This window comes from Sceloporus occidentalis, unplaced genomic scaffold, assembly GCF_023333645.1.
Source record: "Sceloporus occidentalis isolate IW3139 unplaced genomic scaffold, rSceOcc1.0.p SCAF_3, whole genome shotgun sequence".
Lineage (NCBI taxonomy): Eukaryota > Metazoa > Chordata > Lepidosauria > Squamata > Phrynosomatidae > Sceloporus > Sceloporus occidentalis.
In genome coordinates this window covers 121,394,564-121,410,386 of record NW_028316983.1, presented here as the reverse complement: position 1 = coordinate 121,410,386, position 15,823 = coordinate 121,394,564, and the positions used below count along the sequence as shown (strand labels likewise).

The window sequence follows — 15,823 nt, the reverse complement described above, 5'->3', positions numbered from 1 at the left end:
GTGAAAAACATCTGAACACCCAAAAGGACAGGCATTCATCCCCCAGAGCAGCACTGAACAAGCGCTGAGAACACTCAATGAATTCTTGAATAATGCTGGATACTACAGCTAGTATATGTTTATACCTACACTTATATGTATATGTGTGTGTGTGTGTGTTTGTATATATGGGTATGTTGCTTTTTGATAATACATTATAAAGACCAGGATATATATTAAAATAACATAAAATATATAGCTGAAGAATTTGCACATTTAGCAAAATTAATTAATAAAGTTTTTCTTAGACGGAATCATTTCAAGCTATGAGGACAAGGGGACAAGGGCTGCATGTTTCAGTATTTCCATACCCCATCTTTTATGTATCCACACAAAGTTAATGCTAAGGAACAAGTGAGCAGAACTATTCTTTTCAACATATTGGTTTTGTGGATATAAGACTGGGCTACCTCTCTTCTCTTACCATTCTAATATATGATTCCTAACCTGCATGCTGAAGTGGTACAGCACAAGAAGTGACTTCATTCTGTATAATCTGTCCCATATTCAAAAATAAAAATTGCATCACCACAGGAAAATTACCAATAGATACGGTTTGACCCCAGTATCCATGCGAGATCCATCCACCTGGCTAACGCAGATAAGCAGAAACCACAGTTAACAGAGAACAGCAGAAGTTGACCATAAGGACCTCCAGATACCTAGAGAGACCTTTTTTTTACCAGATGCAAGTAAGTGAAACTATGGTAACCAATCTCACAAATTTGGGAGGGGGGAGGTGTTGGCTTGCAATTCAACTTTGGGTCATGGGAGAGTCCATATTTTAAATCTAGTTGATATTGGTTGGATTTTCATAAAATTTGAGGAAACACGACCTTTGTACAATGATAGCTTCTTCTCTCAGATGTTAATACTCACCACTGACGTTTATTGCTGGTAACACTATTGACATCTTTGGTCTTCTGGTCTTATTATGGGTAGTAGCAGGCAACAACAAATGATCCTGAAAAAAACCAATGAAACATGTTGTAAATTATGCTGGGAAATTGTATGCAAGGAAAGAGTGCACCGAGAACTTGTTAAGCTTTGTACTAGATGAAATCAAAAGGTAATCACATGTATGCACTTGCCTAAGGGGCTTCTGAAACACTGCAATTTTTCCCCTTTACAGCTTTAGATAGAAAAACGCAAGAACTAGCATCAGAACTCCATCAGTCATGGAGCAATATAGATATGAAACCTATGTGGAAGACAAACGAGCATCAGTTCCCTAGATCAGCAGCTAGCTATTAGGAGAGGAAGAATTTGGCTGAGTTGTGTGAATAAGTGCAGAGAACTGCTTTGGATTACTACTGGCCAGGTGTGGGTTTGTTTTTTTTTAAACTAAGCTTGATCTTACAATGTCAAGTTACTCCCTGAGTGTTACCAAAACTAAGACTCAACTTTGGCAAACCCCTGCCCCTAGCACTGCAAAACCTCTGGCTATGGGCCCAATACCAGATTGCTGATTTTGCTCACTATTTCAGTTTTTACTCACTAAATCATACTAACAGTTTCTGGATTCAGATAAATCATTACAGAATGAATAATTACCCTGATGGCGCAGTGGTTAAATGCCTGTACTGCAGCCACTCACTCACAAACCATAAGGTTGCAAGTTCAATACCAGTGAAAGGGCTGATGCTCGACTCAGGCTTGCAGCCTTCTGAGGTCGTTAAAATGAGTACCCAGATGAGTACCCAGATTGTTGGAGGCAATTAGCTTACACTTTGTAAACCACTTAGGGAGTGCTTAAGTGCACTGATAAGCGGTATAGAAATGTACTTGCTATTGCTATTACTGCTATTACATTCCTTATTTTTCTGCTATATTGTAAAAAGATGTTCTCAACTAATAAATCATTGTTTCATTTTGTTGTTAGTGGCCTTGCACCCTTTAGAGCAGTGATTCCCAAAGTGGGCACTATAAACCCCCCTGGTGGCAGTGGAAAGATGCGGGGGGTGATGAGGGAAAAAGGGGACGGCGGGGGGGGGGGGCTTTCAGTTAAGATACTGGTGCACAAGAAAAATAATGCGACCAGCTGCCTTTAGGACCTTGCTGGAGGTTGCATGAGATAATAAATAAATAATAAACTTTATTCTTATACCCCATCTTTCTACTGTAGCATTCAAGGCAGCTTACATGACTAGAATATGTTGGAATAATACATACTTTCAATAAATAAATTGACCCCCCCCCTTTGAAACAGGATTAAATACAATACAGTTTAAAAATTAAACCTGTTCAAATGAAAGCATTTTCTAGTAGGGCAGTGATTACATAAAGTAGGGAGAGCAGAGAAATTAGATAGAACTATTCTGGGAAGGCCTGCCGGAAGAGACCCGTCACTGTGCAGACTGGTTATCTGAAAGATCTCCTCCGGCAAGGCGTTCCATAGTCTGGGAGCGGCAGCGGAGAACATCCTCTAGGAAATTGATGTTAGTCTGGTTTTTATGGGTTGCAATAAATTCCTCCCAGAGGACCTGAAGGTGCAGGGCGGATTGTACGTAAGTAGATGATCCCTTATATAGGTTGGACCCAAGCCATGTAGGGTTTTAAAGGTAATCAACACCTTGTACTGCGCCCAGAAACCAATAGGCAGCCAGTGAAGAGATTTCAGAATAGGTGTAATATGATCACTTCTAGTTTTACCAGTGATCAGCCTGGCTGCAGTGTTTTGTACTAACTGTAGTTTCCAGACTTAAGTACAAGGGTAGTCCTATGTAGAGTGCATTGCAGATATCGTGTCATGAGGTTACCAGCGCATGCACTACAGTTTCTAGGTCCCTTACTTCCAGGAAAGGGTGCAACTGGCATATCAGCCGGAGCTGAAAACAGGCAGTCCTGACTGTCGCATTCACTTGATTTATCATATGAAGCAACGGGTCTAAGAGCACCCCCAAACTGTGAACACAGTCCTTAAAGGAGAGTGTGACCCTGTCCAGGACTGGAGGCTGCAACCCAATACCTGGTTTGGGGGTCCCTATTGTCTGGATTCAGCTTGAGTCAGGTTTTCCTCATCCAGTCCATTACCGCATCAAGACACTGATTGAGGAGAGAAATGCCATTTTTCGTCATGGCTGCTAACCGAGATCATGGAGAAATATATTTGGGTGTCATCAGCGTACTGATAACACCCTGCTCCAAGTTTACAGATGATATCTCCCAGCGGCTTCATATAAATATTGAATAGCATCGGGGACAGGATGGCACCCTAAGGGACACCACAATTAAGCTCCGTTTTTAAGGAGCAACAGTCCCCAAGCATCACCCTCTGGAATCTGCCTGAGAGGAAGGAACGGAACCACTGTATTGCAGTGCCTCCAATTCCTAACTGTCTCAGGCATTCCAAGAGGATGTCATGATCTATTGTGTCAAATGCCGCTGAAAGGTCTAAAAGCACCAACAGGGTCACGCTTCCTCTGTCAATGCCTAGACAACAGTCATCAGCCAGTGCAACCATGGCAGTCTCCACCCCATATCCTGTCCTAAAGCCGGTTTGAAATGGATCTAGATAATCGGTTTCATCCAAGATCACTTGAAGTTGAAGGGCAACGGCTCGTTCGATCACTTTGCTCAAAAATGGCAGATGTGATACAGGCCTATAGTTTTTCAAATCCAGGGAGTCAAGGGAAGGCTTTTTCAGGAGCGGCCTAACAACCGTTTCCTTTAAATATGTTGGAACATAGCTGGACACCTCATTAGTCAATTCTTCTGTAATCTCGGCATCCAAGTTTGCTGGTATCTGAGAGATTTTATCTGCAAAGTCGTTGTTAAAAAGTGTCACAGCAGGCTGTTGTCGGGTTAAGTAAAGGGTTCTGCACAGGTGGAGTCTGTGTCAGTTTCCTTACCACCCTAAACAGTTCAGCCGGACGTGACTCTGCAGACTCAATACATGCAGAGGAGAAAGAATTCCGTGCTGTATTTATTGCCTTTTTATAGGAACAAAGAAAATGTCTTTTCAGAGTCTCTTAAAAGCACAGCATAGTTTTGCTGATTGCTTTGCTTGCTGGTGCTGTCTCCAGCTCTTCACTTCTCCACATGGGCTCAGTCCCTTAGCTCTGTCTTTCACTAGTAGTGGCCACCGGGAAATTCTCATGAGGCTTAGGTGAAGGGCATAGCTTCTGTGGCATGGAACAGTGCCATTGTGGGACTGGCTGGCTGGAGTGAGGTGTTAGAGCATGTGGCTGTGGGGAGATGTGGTAGCAAAAAGGAGCTTTCTGTTCTGGGACCCTGCTTAAGCTTTGTAAGATTTTTTAGGACTTGGCCGGCAGGCTGGAGCTGCCATGCTGTTCCTTCTTTCTTTTGCTGGACAGGCTGAGAGAAGACAAGCTTAATGAGACTACACGTGAAAGGGATCTAGGAGTCCTCGTAGAACACAAGTTGAACATGAGTTAACAGTGCGATACGACAACTAAAAAGGCCAATGCAATTTTAGGCTGCATCAATAGCTGCATAGTGTCTAGATCAAGGGAAGTAATAGCTCCACTCTATTCTGCTTTGGTCAGGCCTCACCTGGAATATGTGTGCAGTTCTGGGCACCGTAATTCAAAAAGGATGTTGAGAAACAGGAGTGTGTCCAAAGGAGGACAACTAAAATGGTGAAGGATCTGGAAACTCTACCCTGTGAGGAATGACTTAGTAAACTGGGTATATTTAGCTGGGAGAGGAAACAGTTAAGATGTGATATGATAGCTCTGTTTAAATATTTGAAGGGATGTCATACTGAGAAGGGAGCAAGCTTGTTTTTTGCTGCTCCAGAGAACAGGACCCGGAATAATGGATGCAAGCTACAGGAAAAGAGATTTCACCTAAACATTAGGAGGAACTCCCTGACAGTAAGGGCTGTTCGACAGCGGAACACACTCCCTTGGAGAGTGGTGGAATCTCGTTCCTTGGAGGTCTTTAAATACAGTCTGGATGGCCATCTGTTGGGAATACGTTGATTGAGAGTTCTGGCATGGCAGAATGGGGTTGGACTGGATGGCCCTTGTGGTCTCTTCCAACTCTATGATTCTATGAGATAGCAGAAGAAACAATGTTGTGGGGGGGGGGGGTGGACACTTGAACCTGTGTAGGAAGGCACATCTTGGGAAGCAGAGGGAGATGTATCTGGAGTCAGTTCTTGGAAAGAGTCCTTTGCCTTGGAGCGACTCCAGTAGTTAAAATCTCTCCCTTTCCCTGTCCATGTCAGTCTCCAATCCAGAGCAGGTAGGCTCTGAAAACCTTTACACACACACTGGCTGCACCCCTCTCTGCCCTGACATCCTTCCTCACCAGGGCAGCATGGGAGCTGCAACTGAACAATGAGCAAGAAGTTTCTTACTCACACTGGCCTTTGGTGCAAGGATTGCTATTACCTATAAAAAAACTCATGCTGTCACCTCCTCATTCACCCTCTCCCCCACACAGAATCCATAGTATTTTTTTTGTACTAATGGCATGCCTTAATTATTCTGTATATCACTTAATGTAATGGCAATAGTTGTGATATAAACAGCTCCTAAGCAACTTAACTACTTAAGCTGGAAACATGTTGGGGTAGCTGCATTGGCCATTTAACAAATACAAACAAAAACCCATTGTTTGTATTTGTTACATGGCCAACATAGCTACCCTGGCATGTTTTCTGTATCTTCAAACACAAACACCACACTGTAGCTGCAACAGGGGAACTATGAAGAGTAGCCTGTGGACTGGGACTTCAACCAAGGTAAAAGAACATTGTCACATAGCCCGAAAAACCCACAAAAAAACTATGGATGCCAGCTAAGAATGCCTTCCACTTCACAAGGTAAAATATTTTTCTTCTTAAATTTGAATTTGCATGTTTTACCTCTACATCACCAAAATGTTCCTGATGCAAAAACATGGGAGACTTCCTGAGGAATCCATTGTTCTCTGCCTACAAAGAGGCATGTAACCTCACTGGAATGGAGACATATTGGATTGTCCCTGTTGAGATGCAAATGAGCTTTAAATTTCCTGGATTTTGAAAATCAGGAGGAGGAGAAGCCTGCCTGCAAAAGATATCCTCCTGATCATAACATCTTTACTAAGGACTGAAACAACATGCAGGCATTTGACTAACACCTCCAATTGTTTCTCCCCGCCTTCTGTTTGGTTTGTAACAACTTGTCTGATGAAGAAGCCCATTGAGCTTTGAAAGCTTGCAATAAATATATTGTGCATTCTTTAAGATGGAGGCTGTTGTCTCTCATTCTACCAGCCTTCTCCTTTTAAGATTTAAGAGGATAAAGATCCCTCCTGCACTCCATTCCCAAAGCTGGAGTCTCGTATGCCAATGCCAGACACCAGCTGTATGCACACTCACTGGCTCCCCGATTTTCCTGCCTGCTTCTCCCTCTCTCACAAATGGGGCCAGGCCATACCAGGAGGATGGAAGAACCCAGAAAATCCTGCCCTGACGGAGAAAGGAGAGGACTCCTTTGTCTCATTTTCTGGCCACACTTTCCCTTTTACTGAGTACCTTGTGTCTTGCAAGGTACATTAATGCTATGCCCTGTTTTTTCCAAAAGGCAGGCATTTAGGAAGCTAGGGTGGTGGTCATGGTGTTACCTCACTTATGGTTTCATCCCTATGCCCCCTAGTGATAAATAATAAATAAATTAAATTGTTCATTTATTAACCGCTTTTCCAACGATGCCTCTGCTGCAAGGCCATCACCGGCAAGAGGCTTCTTGGTCACTGCTCAGCCAGCTACTTGGTTGCTGCTCCCAGTGTGAGCATGACTGGGTGGCAAAGGGAGCAGTGACTGAGATTGGTTGTTTTGAATGTACAGCAAAACGGGGGAGGGGGGAGCACTAGGATTGTCATTGCAGCCCAAAAAAGTTTGAGGACCACTGCTTTAGAGGAAAAGCAGAATTTATATGTTTTGATAAAGCTATATGGCTTTCTTGGTGCACATGTGAAATTATTTTGTAGCCATGTAAGCCAAAAAGTGCCATGTGGACATAGTGTATCCAATTTCCATATTATAAAACAAGGATCATCCTCAAAAAACCTTTGAGATAATTTACCAAAAGTTGGGTATCACTCTTGAAAATTAATAAAAATTGCTGCTGGACTTCTGACAGCTCAAAATGGTCTTGCTGAATGATGATAGTTTACATGCAGGGCACCTACTTAGCTGTGGTTGTAGAATTAGTCCTCCACCTGTGGAGGTCCTGCATAGCCAAGAAAATCTCTCTATATTTCAATTTTGGAATGTCTAGAACATCTGGTTTAGGAAGCTACGGAGTTATAGAGACAGCCATGAAGAAAATACAGTAAATCTGCTGAAGCCTGGGGCTATGTTGGCCATCTCATCTTTCCAAGGTGATAGTTTTCCAGCCATCATGCCAGGCTTTTTCTTAGATTGTCATTCCATCGATGTGTAAACTTTGGCTCAAAATAAATCTTCTCAGGAAATTGAAGCATTTTGATTTATTCTGTCTTTACCTGACATTTCACATGAAAGCAGCAGATGGTGAGATTTTAAGTACCAAGTAGACCACAAGATGAACATGAGTCAACAGTGTGATGCAGCAGCTAAAAAGGCCAATGCAATTTTAGGCTGCATCAATAAAAGTATAGTGTCTTTGTCAAGGGAAGTAATAGTCCCACTGTATTCTGCTCTGGTCAGGCCCCACCTGGAATATTGCGTCCAGTTCTGGGCACCACAATCCAAAAAGGACATGGAGAAACTGGAGCATGTCCAAAGGAGAGAGACTAAAATGGTGAGGGGTCTGGAAACCATGCCCTATGAGGAACGCCTTAGGGAGTTGGGGATGTTCAGTCTGGAGAAGAGAAGGTTAAGAAGTGATATGATAGCCCTGTTTAAATATTTGAATGGATGTCATATTGAGGAGGGAGCAAGCTTGTTTTCTGCTGCTCTAGAGACTAGGACCCGGAACAATGGATGCAAGCTACAGGAAAAGAGATTCCACCTCAACATTAGGAGGAACTTCCTGACAGTAAGGGCTGTCTGACAGTGGAACAAATTCCCTCGGAGTGTAGTGGAGTCTCCTTCCTTGGAGGTCCTTAAACAGAGGCTGGATGGCCATCTGTCAGGGATGCTTTGATTTGGATTTCCTGCAGGCAGAGGGTTGGACTGGATGGCCCTTGCAATCTCTTCCAACTCTATTATTCTATGATTCTATGACACAGAAAGTATTCAAACATGTACACATAGAGACTGCAGTAGTACAGTGTATGATCTTCAACTTGCCATAAATTATACATAAACTATGCATGTGTCAGGGGCAAGGGAAGAACAAGATTCAGTTGTAGTGCCACAATCACTTTAAAAGTAAAAGGTAAAGGTTTGCCCTTTGACATTGTCAAGTCATGTCTGACTGTAGGGCTCATCTCTGTTACTATGCAGAAGAGCCAGCGTTGTCAAAGACGACTCCATGTTCTAGTTTAAAAATCAGTTGTGCCTCACTCAATTGGATGCTTTCTAAAACAAAAGTCTTAGGCATCCCATGCCCATTCCTGCACTCTTTCAACTTCTATTTTGTTGTTTCCGAGGATAAGCAATGAGAACTATAAATGGAACATCAGTTACCTGGATCCCCTTGACAGAACTACCACTATCACCAGCTGGAAAAAAATCAGCCTTAGTCCGCATGCTCTTGTTAAGATGCTTACAAGTACTCCAAGAACAGAATAAAGAGAAGGCACCATCCGCTAAACAAGGCATGATAGTAACTGCTAACTAGACTATAGTAATTCACTGTTATCCCCCTTCACAAGGCACCAGTGTGTACTACCAGCTTAACAATACTACACAGCCCCGCAGTTCAAACCTCAGTATCTTCTCCTCTTCATTTAGCTTTTCATGGTACAGCTTGTTAAACGGCTAAGAAAATTCTACTTTATCGGAAGATTTACAACATATTCAAACATGAGGAAAAGGCTTGCAATGATCCTTGTTGTGAACCAGTATGTACCCAAAGTGCCACTAATAGTATGAGTATACATTGTAAACCGCTTAGAGTGCTTAGTTCACTATGAACTAGTTCACTACGCTACAGAAATGTAACGTGCTATTGCTGTTGCCATAATGGTATCTGAAGATGAAAAATTCTGACACTTGAAATGGCCCCAGAAGACTTCATTTTGCTACAGAAATGCTGCCCCAGGCCCGGTACAGACCGGTGCCATCTTGATCATAAATTTGTAGTCACAAGGAAAGACATTTGCTTAATTTCATACAGACGCCCCGCAACCCTAGCACATCTTCCGTACATCAAAATGGCGGTGCCCTGTACAGACAGGCGCCGCCATTTTGACGTGATGGACACCTAGTGTCCGCACGTCGCGACGCCATAATGACATTGTGAGTGCGCCATTGGCACACTGCGGCGTCATTATGGTGCCACCAACCCCCCCCCCCCCACTTTTCACGGGTTCTTTTTTGTCAGGGATGATGGGAGTTGTTGCACTTCACCTCAGGCTGTAACTCACCACCAAGTTAATGAAGCTGAGCTGACCAGTTTTGGCCAGTGGTTATTGCTTTCTTCCAAAGCAGCAGAGTTTCTGAGAATAAGCTGAAGACCCTGACAAACCTCTTCAGGCTTTCTCACTCTTCTTCCTCTGATGTCTCCAACAACACCATCAGGATTTGCTGACTCTTGTTGTTTTCACTCAAGACACCAAACGACTTTGTAGTCTTAAACAAAAGTACTATTTTATTCTACTATACACTATATACAGTTACAATTCTTGCTCTCAGAATATGCCCATCTATCTTACCACAATTCTACCAATCAACCACAACAATCCACAACAACCAGCATCACATTAACAAAACTGGCAATTATTATAGCTATTGTTAGGTGTCACCCACTGGGTGTGTACATTCACATGATTGGTTGACTTTGTTCACCCCAGACTCAAGTCCAACCCATGAATATGATCTGATTATCTTGTCCATGAAACAAGTCTCAGGTGTTGCCAATATTCATTCCAAAATTTGTCCTTGGCTCCCAAGACTTCCAAATTAGATCACCTTTTACACCTGTGTGATTTCTCTGTCTATACATGCTTAGTCATTTTGCTTCTCACATACATATTTTATTTCTATAACTGCATATCCCATGTTGCATTTCTTGACAATTTTTGCTCCCTGAGGAAGCCACGCGGTTTGTCCACTGCGGCTTCCTCACGGAGCAAACCAGGGCACTGGCAGACCGACCTTTTGGGGTGGTCCATACCGGTCCCCAGATTTACAAATTCTTCCCCAGCAGACCAGCTTGGAGGCAGAATACAACTAGAATGATCCATTTAAAACTCTTGTAGTGCTGTAGCTTTTAAAGTAAAACTTATTTTTTTCTAATTCACTGTGTTCTTTTTTTGCTTCACATGTCCATAAACAATGTCTGTTTTTAGATAATTCTGATCTCTCATCCCCTACTATCATCCCACAAGTTTTCCATCATTGCTGCAAAATACCATTTCTGCACCTGAGTAACCACCAGTATGCAACTGCATTTTACAAGTTTATTTTGGAAGAACCTAACATACTTCTTAAACTGTCAGAAATTAATGCCCCTCCTGTAATCGAGCTAAGTGCTAGATTTTCTTTCATAGTTAGATTATACAGTGCTCTTTACGTTTTAAGATTAATTGATTTCAGATGCTTTCAGAAAAAGGAAAACTTTCTTGGCATGGATCAGCTAAATATGTTACCATTCCACTCTATCTAACCTACTTGGAGGTGAAAGAGAAAGACCAGCTGCTATAAATAAGAACTCAGGCAAGAAACTCTTGCAGCAGGATAATGGAAGGGTAGTCTGACTCCAGTTTCTCCCAAGATCTATTTATGCTGCTCAGGTGACACAGAGACTACAAAAGAGTGTGAACCAGGAGTGTATTAATATTTTTTGCTAGGAGCAAAAAATGCTATACTTGCTTGGCTTTAGGCTTCTCAGTTCTTAAGAACAACTGAAAAGAATTGGTAGGCATGCATAATTTGGTTCAGGATGCAGCTGTGTAATTTTACTATTGATGCATGTTTGCATGGAAGCCAGATGAGGGGAAAAATCATTTCAATCAGGTGGTGGTTCATTTGTAAACACACTAAGATCCATATATTTATTCAAAAGATGTCATTATGACCATCTGGTCTGGTCTTCCAGCCAGTTAATCCTTTAAGTCTCTTCCTTAACATGGTATATTTTCCCCACACTACTACAGATTTTTTCTTAGGTGTTGGTGCTGGGGGAAACTCATTTGATCCACATTGCTGTACAGTTACTACATAGTGCTTGTTGCTGTTAACTACCAATAAATTGGCTTCAACCTATTGTGACCGTTCAATGAGAGACCTCCAAGACACCCTGTCATCAACAGCACAGTGACATAGGCATGGTTCGCCAACCCTAACTTTTAGACTGAGGGATTCAGGGTCCTTGACACTTATCCACCTATCAGCTAATTCTGGATTCTGTCTGGGATCACCTTGATCAACCAGTATTTCTAGCCTATAATGGTGGTTAAACCAAAGAGGCCAAGTTAACATCAACATTCCACTTTAGCATTTTTAAGCATTGGAATTCCAGGATAAGAGTAGTCTTTGGGTAATCTTTTTGGACATTTATTACAATGTGCCCTTGGGATCCAGTTGGATTTGGTTCTAGGACGCTCCATGGATCCAAAATCCATGGATGCTCAAGTCCCATTAAATACAATGGCATGGTAAAATGGTGTCTCTTATATAAAATGGCAAAATCAAGGTTTGATTATTGGACTTTTATATATTTTAAAACATATTTTCAAACCATGGATGGTTGAATCTGTGGATAAAAAAATCTGTGGATACAGAGGGCTGATGGCATAAGTATTCATACATATACAGTACATACACACACAATCCCTTTAGGAAAATACCAATGTCTGAGCAGTTAAGCTTCACTTTTAAAACATTACATGTAAACCATCATTACATCATATTGTATGGCCATCAAGATGTTATACTGTACTTTCATAGGATTTCATAAGGAAAGAACCTTGATCTCTTTGCTTCTGTAATTAGCACATGTTAATCTCCTTGAGCACTGTTAAATCTCTTAACAGTGCCAGCTATTAAGACAATGTTAATAAGAATTCATTTATAAGTATAATGGAACACACATTTATTTTATATCTGTTAGAATAACCTTAGTAGGACCAACACATCTCAGGGTAACATGTCAGGGCAAACACAGGACTATCAGTTCAGCTGTCTGTTAGACAACATCTTCTGTGATGGAGGCATGTGAAGGCAGCTTGATCGTAACTCTATCTTGACTTCTTTTTAAAGTCTTCCTATACCTATTCATCTTGTCAGTTGACTGATCAAAATTGACTAGCTCACAAATAAGTTGTGCTGTAGAAATATCTACCACACTATCTCTTATCCAATAAAAATGCTTATCTTTGCATAAGCACACCTGCAATGTGATAGAAGTCAGTACATTTCATGTACCTGACTCATCTAATGTAATTGTCATGATTTATTCTCCAGAATCTACTGATATCTTCACTTCTAGAGAACAAGTGTTTCTTATCGTTTGCTTACATTCCAGAGCATCTGGCATTCTTCCCAGACTGACCTGTATTGTAGCCAATTTTACACTCCCCCCCTCTTACAGCTGTCCATATTAGCTCTTATTAAGTTAATTCTATCCTTTAAAGTTATATCAACACGCTGAGAAATTGGCAAAAAACAAAAAATCCTCTAGCCTGTAACACCTGCAAACTTGGTGCTGTGGCTTCCTTGACTGACTGGAATACAACAGCCTTCTCCAGATAAGGGTCATACCAATTACTATTCTTTAATATACCTTATACTGAGAGAATTTTACAACAGGCAAACTATTCAGCCTTCTGAGTAATCATACATCTGTCCCTAATCAAAGAAGGAAGGGGACCTTAAAAAATAAAACCAATAAAAGAGAGAGAGAGAGAGGGAGGAACCAGTAAGAGACCAGGACAGCTTTTTAGCAAGGCCAGAAGTCTTCATTTGTAATCTACATCTTGAGACAGCACAAATTCAACAGATTGAACAGGATCAGGACTTAAATAATCTTGTAAAAAGTTCTTTAAAATATTATACTCTATAGAAGTTTACTTTACAGAATTTTGAATACCACATGAGTTTCTATAAAAAGCTTTACATTTCTCCTTAACAGAAGTGTATCCAATGCTCTTAATATATTTTTCAGACACTATTTTCTTTAGTGTTGATAATATTCCAATGGCTAATCTATCCAATCTGTTTTTATAGTTTTCACTTCTGCAGAAATGAAGAAACAGCAGGATGGCCTTATTTAAGTATTCTATCATAAACTATCCAATCCCAGAGTTAATTGAATGGTGTAATGTTTCAGACTGCTTTGTTCTGACAGTCCCAGACAGAATTTTATAAGAAATGAGTAAAACCACAGTTTAGAGCAGTCCCTAAATACTTTGCATTACTCCACAGTGACCATTCTGGTCTGGCTTGTCAGATCTCCAAAGGTTCACACCAAAGACCAAGAGGTATGGAATAGGGAGCTGAAGAGCGGAGATACACAGCTTAATGGCTGACAGAGGGCAACTAGTGACCAGTCAGATAAAGAATCTGCCTTGTGCAAGGTGACTTGAGGAGGAGCCTGATGGACAGTGGAGAAGAAGGAACAAATTGCAACACTTCTCTGCCGAGGAGCAGTTTCCATCTCAGTTTTAGTTCTGGCAGCTGAGATTGAGATTAATTTTGGAGACACTTCACATTATTCAGATTATTCAGGAAAGACATGTTTGAATCCAATTACTGAACCCTAAAGAGCATTCTGTTCAAATAAGTCTAAACAGATGGTTATACAATTAAAATTCAGTTCAGAATTAATCCTGTTTCTGGGGGAGGCAGAGTGCCTTCAATAATGAAATCCCAAGTACAGCAACAAGGAGACCCGACAAAATTGTAAAGCAGCAGTTCTTCTAAAGCAGCAGTGAGCAATGTGCCATTTCCCTTTTTGGCAGTCTGCATGACCCCTAGAGGACCTGGTGGTAGAAACTGGCCCTGGTCCTGGTCCTGACACAGTTGCCCATCCCGTTGCTCACACTAACCATAGGACTATCCTGGACTACGGCCAGCACAAGTCCAAACAAACGCTGATAAGGGTTTTGTAGCAAGAAAGGAGCTAAAAGGCAATCTACAGACCTTTTGGTTAATCCACAAGAAGCACACCAATAACAAAGCCAAGGTCAGGATTCCAGAGTCCACAGAAGTCAGTTCAGTCCAGGGTCAGGGCAGCCAGAAGGTAACAAGAGTCCAATCCGTTCCAAAGTCAAGGGTCCAAGGCAAACAAGGGTTCCAGGAAGCAAGAAGCCAGTGCTGACAGTAATCACCCAGAAGGATACTGCAATAAACTCTGGCACCGAGTTGGCATCTCCCAGGTGGTTAAGTAGGAGACTCTCTTCTCGGTGTCAGCTGAAGTTTGTTTGCCAATTGTCTCTCAGCAATTCTCCTGGACCGACACACGCAAGCACTCTCAGCCCTGCGTTGCTTAAAAGAAGGCACCTCCAGGCTTGGCTCTTCCCCAGTGTCACCACTAGGCTGCTGAACCTCAGGAGGAATCCCTCCAGTGCTAGGACCTGGCTGAGCTACCTCCTCTGGAGCTGGGAGGACAAGGCTAAGATCTGGCAGAGCAGAATTAGGACCTGGTGGAGCCTCCACTGGAGTAATCACATCCTCCTCCTCGTCCTCCGAGACCTGCTCTTGGCTGGCCATGACATGGACATATATTGCATTCAGCTCCCCCAAGAGCAAAAGAAGGGCTGGTAAATCTGTGACGCTCCAGATATTGTTAGAACTCTAGTTTTCATCTATCCTTGCTAATTGGGATCCTCGGCAACATTCGAATTCACAAGTACCACAGCCTTGATCTATAAAGAACTTAGGGCTCAACAAACGGGCAGCTCCATGCCGCACCTTTTAGCCCCACATTGTTAGCGCAGCAACAATGCGCTCCCTCCCAGGAGCAAACAGAAGCTGCCTAAAGCAGCTTCCTGGAAAGGGCGCAACTGGCATGCACGCCCCATCACATCACTACCTGCTAGCGCTGTTTGGGCACTGCATGATGCTCATGCCATCATGGTGCCGACTGTGTGGAGAGTGGCGAGCCATGGTGGTGGTGTCCTTGCAGAATAGGGCTGTTGGGCATGTAAATGCCCAGCCTCATCTATCCCTAGTTCACGGTGAGGATGCCGCAAACTGCCCATTTGTACCGGGCCTTAGTCCTCTTCCTTGTATGACTATTTAACATAAGGAACTCTTTTTTTAAAACGGAGAATGAAGTAATATCCTACCTCATGGAGTTACACTCTATCTACAGTGATTCAGTTCAGAATTCTATTAATCGTTTCTATGTAACAGGTAGATCTCATTTAAGATCTGATCTAAACATATAACAGAACGAGGTGTAGAATTGAATGTACCACTTTAGAACACACTCAGGAGATGCAATATTTAAATAGTTGCACATTTTTTAAAAAACAAGACAACGCTAACAGATCAGTGGGGAAAGCCCTTGCTGTACACACTCTATGGTCTAGGTACAGGGGTGTCTGAATACATGTGCTTAAAACTTTCAAGAACTTACTGCGTGATCAGCTTGTTGAGCCTCTGGCTCAGATGATTTAAATGATTCCACATCAGTAAAGAATACAAGTGAACATACAGAACAGTTCTGAGATTTATTTCCCTGGTAAACACCTTGTTATTTTGATGGGACTTCAATGAGCAATAACCTCCCAC

General features: G+C 42.1%; 1 protein-coding gene across 2 annotated transcripts in view; it reads right to left on the bottom strand.

Annotated features, from left to right (window-relative positions):
- The window catches only part of ATF6 (activating transcription factor 6), a 134,248-nt gene that overhangs the window by 33,565 nt on the left and 84,860 nt on the right, over positions 1-15,823 (bottom strand). For both annotated transcript variants that reach the window (XM_089516008.1, XM_089516009.1), the window contains one exon: positions 919-1,003. In XM_089516008.1, coding sequence (XP_089372134.1) covers positions 919-1,003 — 85 coding nt within the window. The remainder of the gene's footprint in view (positions 1-918; positions 1,004-15,823) is intronic.